Below are 7,964 nucleotides of genomic sequence, written 5' to 3' on the forward strand. Positions count from 1 at the left end.
AAGCATGAAAGTTATTAAGATTGTTTGTGTATTCACAAATGCAACATCTTAAGCACAAGTATACCAACATAATGTGCATCATGCTTTGCATGAAGACAAATTAAGTCATCTACTAATTGTATATATGACATTGATGAAAAGATTGCATTATACTTCCATGTAGATATATGCTTACATCCATGCAGCCAACCATATCCTAGTCAATTGTTTAGAGTACAATTGTCGTAACATTGCATTATACTTCCATGTAAATGCTTACATCCATGCAACCAACCATATCCTGATCTACAAGTAGTCCACATACACATCTCATTTTCTTTGTTGTGCTCTCATGTGATTGGTAATGGCCATGGTGAAACCTTAAGGACACAAGAAACTCCATATTTTTTGCGAAGTTGAAGTGCTTCTCTTCTCTACGATGTTTGGTGCTTGGTTTCTTTGATTTGTGTTTGGCAAACCTCCTCCAATAGGTAGCACATGGCATCTCCTTCTTCATTTGGTGGATGGCCTATTGGCATTGTAGCTAGTAGTGAGTTGGAGTGTGGCAGTAGACTAATGAATTTGTGGGAAGATGCTTCACTTTTGTGTAAGTGTGGATGCCATCATGTGGGTGGTGCACTCCTAGCTTGAGTGGGTGATGTTGGTAATCAAGCGTGTCAACATGCGCATCCTAAATGCTTTCTACTTTGATTTGTTACTTGTGGACACCACCTCCATTGACAATCTAGATGTATCCTATCTTAGAGTCCTTAATGTACTCCACACGCTTTTAGTTTTGAGCTTCTACTTATGTAGGCATGACAATCATTAAATGCATTATTAAATAAGACCTCTATTTGTATTTGCACCATCTTGGAGAAAAAAGGAGATTCAAATTTTGGAGCTTAAAGAAGAAAAGAGAGTAAAAGATTTAGACATGGGAACATTTTTCACTTGCCATGTAGGGTCGGTCGTACATTCGTAAAATTTGTCAGTTATAATATAGTATAGAATTCATCAATTTTAATATAATATCTTACTACTATATTATTTTCGCTATAGGTTCAAAAAGCCTTGAACTTCTAGAGGGCTTTTTGAACCTATCCCCTTTTCCAAACCTTCCTTTCTCAATCAAAAACCCCTTACCTCCCCTCTTTCTTAAGTGTAATCTCTCCATTTCTCTTCCCACTCCCTTTTTTCATTATAAGCGCCCCACCTCCCTTTTTTTAATTAAAACCCCCTCCCCTCTCTCTTACTTATAATCTTTCTCTTTCTTTACCCCCTTCCCTTTTTAATTAAATTCCTCCCCCTCCCCCCCTCTTTCTCATGTGTAAGACCTAGGCTTTCTCTCTCTCTCTCTCTCTCTCTCTCTCAGGTTAAACTTTTTTAATTAAATATTTTTAAAAGTTTTTAATTTAAAATTTTTGGAACATAGTTTTTCACACACTTTGAGAGAGAGAGAGAGAGAGAGAGAGAGAGAGAGAGAAAATAAGAAGAAGTATAAAAAGAAGAAGACGGAGAGAGAAAGAGGGGAAATAGAAAATAGAATAGTCTTGTTTAAATTAAACATTTTTCATCTCCCCCTCCCCTCTCTCTCTCATGTGTAGGACCTAGGTTTTTTTTTTCTCTCTCTCTCTCTTAGATTAAACTTTTTAATTTAATTTTTAAATTAAATATTTTTACAAACTTTTTAAATTTAAAGTTTTTTGGACAGTTTTTCACACACTTTGGGAGAGAGATAGAAGGAAAAGAAGAAGAAGAAGAAGAAGAAAGAGAGAGGGGGGAGAGAGAAAAGAGAGCGAGAGAAAAAAACTTGAAAGAGAAAGAGAGAGGAAAAGAAAAACAAGGGGAGATATATATATATATATATATATATATATATAATATAAAGCAAAAAAGAAAGAAGAGAATGAGGGAGAGAGAGGGGGAACAGAGAAAAAGAGAATTATAGAGAGAGGAAATATAAAATTTAAGAGAGAGAGATTAAAAGAGAGGAGAGAGAGGGGAGAGAGACAGAGAGAAGAAAAGGAGAGAGAGAAAAGAAAAAAATGAGAGAATTATAGAGAGAGGAAAGAAAATTTAAAAGATAGAGAAAAGAAAAAAATGAAAGAGAGAAGAAGAAAAAAAAAAGGAAAAAAGAGGAGAGAAGGAAAAGAGAGGAGGGGGGAGAAAGAAGAAAAGCGGAGAGAGAGAGAGAGAGAGAGAGAGAGAGAGAGAGAGAGAGAGAGAGAGAGATGGGGGAAAAAGAGAAAATAGAAAAGTCTTTTTTAAATTTAAATATTTTGAGAGAGAGAGAGAGAGAGAGAGAGGGAGAGAAAAAAAAGGAAAATTAAGAGAAAGGGGAGTAGAAGAAAAGGGGGCGGAGAGAGAGAGAGAGAGAGAGAGAGAGAGAGAGATAAAAGGAGAGAGAGGGAGAGAGGAGAAGAAAAGAGAAAATATAAACATAAAGAGAGAGAATTATACATAGGGAAAATATAAAATTTACATACTTTAAGAGAGATTGAGGAGGGGGAAAAAAAGTGAAAGAAGAAGAAGAAGAAGAACTAGTGCTCACAAACGACTTATTTTGTAGCTCCCAATCGGAAGGTGATCTAATGTGACAAGTTACAACGAAGGATATGTGTAGGTTTATGCCACTTGTGGAGTTTATAACTAAAATTCTTTGACTTTGACCTTGAAAATTAGGACCTGGTCTATAATGGCAACTGATTTTTAGTTGGAAAGGCAGTCGAGATCACAATGCCAAGACAACAATTGATCTTTATTTGGAAAGGCAATCTAGATTACAATGCAGAGACAGATTCAATGTCAAAGGTTTTAAACTAGTACTCACAAGATACTTATTTTGTAGTCCGTGATTGGAATTTTGTAGTCCGTGATTGGAGAGGCGATCCAATCGGACAATCCAACACACACACACACACACACACACACACACACACATACACACACATCTCTAATGCCACTTGCATATATGTGTAAATTAAAGAGCTTGAAAATTGACAATGAAAATTAAGATCAAGTATAATTTTTGTTTTGTAATGGGTTCTCATATGATTAAGGTTTAATGGTATAATTTACTTGCAACTAGAAAATGATTCCAGATGGCACTTCCTACCAAGCAAGAGACCTAAGCAAGGTCACAAGATCGAGAGAGAGAGAGAGAGAGAGAGAGAGAGAGAGAGAGAGAGAGTGTGTGTGTGTGTGTGTGGGTGTGTGTGTAGAGAGGTCTGTGTGGGGGCCGGGGAACTTTGAAAAAAATTGCAGCTGAACTGTCGTACAGTGTTTCTACAAAGGGGGGAATCAGGAGAGAGAGAGAGAGAGAGAGAGAGAGAGAGAGAGAGAGAGCAGAGCAGGCCCATGTCTGTCTCTTCGGCAGCTGCTGTTAAGGTCTAAGGTGATAATGGTGCATGGCTGTTGCCCGCATTTCTGGGTTCAGTTATCTTACAACCGTCATTACCCTCCCCTTTCCTTTCCCCTCGCCGGAACAGGCAGAACAATAATACAAAAAGACGAGGAGGACCCCTGCCTTTTCGCCTATTGCAATTTTTGCAATTTTTTGGTTTCGATCCACATGAGAATCACTTTCTCTGCAGGAAAAAAAGAAGCCTCCATGGGCATCTTCTGATGGCGAGGAGGATGCATGATGATGATGGTCTTATAGTAGTAGTACCTTAAGGCAAAAGCGGAGGTTCAGAGGCTCCCATAAGGTGCACAGGAAAATACTGTAGCCCGAAAAGGAAGAGGGGGGGAAGGAGAGGATCCTTCAGAAAATTGCTTTTGCTGTCGGTCAGATCACCGGGCCCTCCCATGGTTGTGGGGGGAGCATGATGGGAGGACCCATGCAGGGGAGACCCATCACAGTAGGCTTTGCATAGACACAGCATGCAGAGCATCATTTTAATTGCCAATTCATGAGTTATTAGCCCTAGTGGTGGTAAAGGCTTTGTTTGTGAAGCAGAGTTTTGAGGCTACTGTTGCCTTCCTCTACAGGCCGGCCTCTGCTATGATTCCCCTAACCATGGCTGCAGTGCATGGATCCAGAGAAGCACGGTTGATGGATAGAATCCCTGAAGTTGCCCTCGAGCTCATCTTCTCTTACATCAGTGACCCTCGTGATAGGTTTGCCATCTCCCTAGTCTGCAAGAAATGGCACTTCATAGACATGTACAGCCGCAAGGACGTCACCGTCGCGTTCTGCTACTCTGCCAGCCCATCCAGCCTCACCAGACGGTTCAAAGCACTGCAATCATTGAAGGTCAAGGGCAAGCCTAGAGCTGCCATGTTCAACCTGATCCCAGAGGACTGGGGTGGATATGCAGGCCCTTGGGTGAGAGAGGTGACATTGAATTGCTCATGTGTGCACTCTTTGCATTTCCGACGCATGGTGATCTCTGATGAAGACTTGCTGAGACTGGCCAAGGAGAAAAGGCACATGTTGCAAGCTCTGAGGCTTGATAAGTGCTCGGGGTTTTCTACTGTTGGATTGGAAACCATTGCCCGATTGTGCAGGTCTGTTTCTACATAGTATTTCATTTACTGATGCTTGCAGCTAAATTTGAATTCAAGGCTTTCTTTTATAAACTTTGTGGTAGGATATGACTGTTTTATCAAGACATGGTTCTCACATGTGAGTTTCCCCTTCCTAAGACAGTTGCAGAGGCCTTTTCCTCATACAGGGAAGGCTAAGGAAGCTGACTTTTGTCAGTGGTTACATATTACAATTTACGTTGATGTGCGCTTGGATGCCAGCAGTTCTATTTACTGTCCTTCTAAGAGAGCAATACTTCTCTGTATACACACGACTGGTTTACTGGATGATCTGTTATTCTTACTCTCTAGATCCTTGCTGTCCCTCCATGATAAATAGCCTGCTCCATCTTTGTTCAGAAAAGCCCTTTTTTGAGCAGTGTTATTCTTACTGTAGAGATTTTTCTTTCTCATTTCCCTCCGCAGTTATTGTCTGAGTCTGGAAAACAATATTCTCAAATCCGTGTATGTGTTTTGTCTGGCTCTGCAGATCACTTCGGGTGCTCTTCCTGGATGAGAGCTCAATTGATGTTTATGAGAACAACTGGCTACATGAGCTAGCATTATACAACTCATCCTTGGAAGTGCTGAACTTCTCAGCCACAAACATCTCAAATGTCGAAATTGCAGACTTAGAGACATTAGCAGAAAACTGCAGAGCTCTAACGTCGCTGAAGGTGAATGAGATGGATTTGAACAAACTCAGAGGGGTGTTTCGTAAAGCAGCTTCCTTGAAGGAACTCGGTGGAGTTTGTCTGTCTGATGAGATTAATGAAAGCACAGGGAAATTGATGGGACTGCCGAGTTTACCAAAAGGTTTAACCTCATTAGTGGGTCTGATATATATGGGTGAAGACCATGGTGACAGGTGTGTTAATGCATTAGTTCAACCATTAGCCTCCAATTTGAAGCAACTTGACTTACAGCAGGCAGTTCTTAGTGTTGATGGCCACTCTCGGCTCCTTCGACATTGTTTCAACCTGGAAACTTTAGAGGTAATCCCCTTAACGAAAAAAAAAAGGTCTGGTCAGCAGTCAACTGTCTCTGTTTCAAAGGCTTCTGCTTGTTCTTTTCTCTTGTCAAACGGCACTTGGACGCAGTGCTTCAGTCAGCTTGTCTAGTTCGGTTGCTTATCAATTTGTTGAGCCACAACTCCTTATGCCTCCAATTCAAACTTACTGACTGCCTTTTTGAATGTTGGTGTGGTGATCTGTTCCCTAAAGATGGTTTAGAAAATTACTATTCTTATCTGCTGCAGTGATAACCTGCCAAATAGCTCGAAAGTGGAGCCATGTAGATGTGTATGTGCACAGTGTTGTACCTGCTATCCTCGGTTTAAGTTGTTTTGTGAATTATCATGTGTTATGGAGCTGTAGAGTTGTCGTTTTTTGGCTATGAAATATGGCTTTAAACCATGATATTCTTTCTAAGACTTTGACTTTGCCTCGTCTTTTCTGTATTCTGTTTTGGGTGGGCGAAGTTTTCCAACTATGTCACATGCTTTATTAGAAGATCTCTGCAGAAGCTCACACTGGTAATATACTAATGAAGAAAATACGTTCACAGGTTCTGAATGACATCGGTGATGAAGGTCTGGAGGTTGTTGCCAGCAGCTGCAAAAATCTTACGCGACTGAGAGTAGAATCTGGCTACAGAGAGTTTCAACAAGAATCGGTAACACAGAGGAGTTTAATCTCCATTGCGCAAGGTTGTGGGAAACTAGAGTACATAGCATTGTACATGTCAGACATAAACAATGCTGCTTTGAGGGCGGTTGGTGAAGGCTGTCCAAAGCTGAAGGATTTTAGACTAGTCCTGGTGGATAACATCATGAACCCAGACTTCCCCCTTGATGCTGGAATATGCTCGTTACTGCAAGGATGTTCTGATCTGACACGTCTTGGGTTGTACCTTCGGTCAGGATCTCTGACAGATGTAGGGATGAGCTACATTGGAAGGTATGGATGCAAGATCAGGTGGGCGCTCCTGGGGCTGTTAGGGGAGACAGACAGGGGTTTGAGCCTGTTGGCTGACGGCTGCCCAAGACTTGAGAGGTTGGAAATGCGGGATTGTGTATTCACAGAGGCCGGCATTGCACGGGCCGTGTCAAAGATGAAGTCTCTCAAGTATATCTGGGTTCAAGGGTATAAAGCCACGAGTAGCGGTCAAGATCTGCTGGCGATGAAGGAGAAACCATGCTGGAATATTGAATTCATTCCTGAGGCCAGGAACACTTTTTTTGCAAGGTTGGAAAACATGGATCTATGCAGGCCGGCACAGTTTCTTGCTTATCACTCACTTGCAGGTAGGAGGATGGACAAACCTGACATAGTTGTTAGTCTCTTGTAGCAACAGCTGAGGTAAGTAGGCTGGATATAGGTACTCAGTCCCCATCTAAATCATGCATGGAGAGCACAGTTGGGTATCTAGGTACTGAGTCCCCATCTAAATCATGCATGGAGAACACAGTTGGGTTGTCAGAAACAGGGTATTGCTCTACTTGTAGATAGTATTTGAGTGGCCCGAACCTTGCCTTTTGGCTTCTGATTAGTAAATTAGTAGCTATTGTAAAGTAGTAGATGCACTATCAGTGTTGTAATCTATTCCCAAGTTGTTCCACACCTGGGTGTTCTGCTCCTGAGGGCGTGTTTCTTTTTATGGCTGGGGTTGTTATGAACACGAGTGAAGGGTGGTGGGAACAATCAAAGTCAGTTTATCTTGAGCATCAAAGAAAGGCCACAGATTGGAAACTAAGTGAAAGACGTGGGCGTGAAAGTGTTGATGGAGCACAGGTCTATGTCTATGAAGGTTGGAAGGTCCTTTGGGGGGTCCATGGAATCTATACATGGCATGAGCCTTTGTCCAATGTTCTGATTCTACTATAGTTGTGTGGCTGACCATGCTAAACTTGGTTTGTCATTTGTTTCAAGCTGATACTCCAAGAGAGTCTATTGCCAAAATTTGTTGATTCACATGTGTGGTGTATTATCTTTTTGGGTTATAAACTACTGCTTGGTTAGACAAAGAATCCTCCATTTTATTAATCACATAGAACAATAAATCCAAGTCAATGGCACTTGTGAAAGGAAGTTGCATTAGAGTGAGTGTTGAGTATTGGTTAATGTGGGGTGATTGGAGATTTCATCAAACCAATAAGAGTACTGGTTGATTTGGGTGCAATCCTCAAATCTTTTCATGATTCAAATTTCTTTAATGAGGCAGGTCAGTCCAATTCTTCCTATTCAAATTGTTTTGGGGGGTACGGTAATTTGTTTTTTGCCTTAAAGCTTTCAATGAACCCTAAATTTTTTCCTTCAACATCTCAAGTTTCCATATCCACACTTACATCCAACTCTATCAACAAGCATCTAAACCTCCTAAGACTATTGCCAATTTGTCCCAAGCTACTTGTCATAAGTGAAAAAGGAAAGATACATTATGCTAATAGATGTTGG

General features: G+C 41.0%; 1 protein-coding gene across 1 annotated transcript; it reads left to right on the top strand.

Moving 5' to 3' along the window:
• Positions 1–3,300: 3,300 nt before the first annotated feature.
• Positions 3,301–7,481, top strand: LOC148012947 (coronatine-insensitive protein homolog 1b-like). Its single transcript, XM_087667939.1, has 3 exons — positions 3,301–4,491; positions 5,000–5,504; positions 6,076–7,481. Exons 1-3 carry the CDS (start codon positions 3,986–3,988, stop codon positions 6,856–6,858), a joined length of 1,794 nt encoding a protein of 597 aa, XP_087524065.1. The 5' UTR covers positions 3,301–3,985; the 3' UTR covers positions 6,859–7,481.
• Positions 7,482–7,964: the final 483 nt, after the last annotated feature.

This window comes from Lygodium microphyllum, chromosome 26, assembly GCF_053477565.2.
Source record: "Lygodium microphyllum isolate KBCC chromosome 26, Lygodium_microphyllum_v1.1.10, whole genome shotgun sequence".
Taxonomy (NCBI): Eukaryota; Viridiplantae; Streptophyta; class Polypodiopsida; order Schizaeales; family Lygodiaceae; genus Lygodium; species Lygodium microphyllum.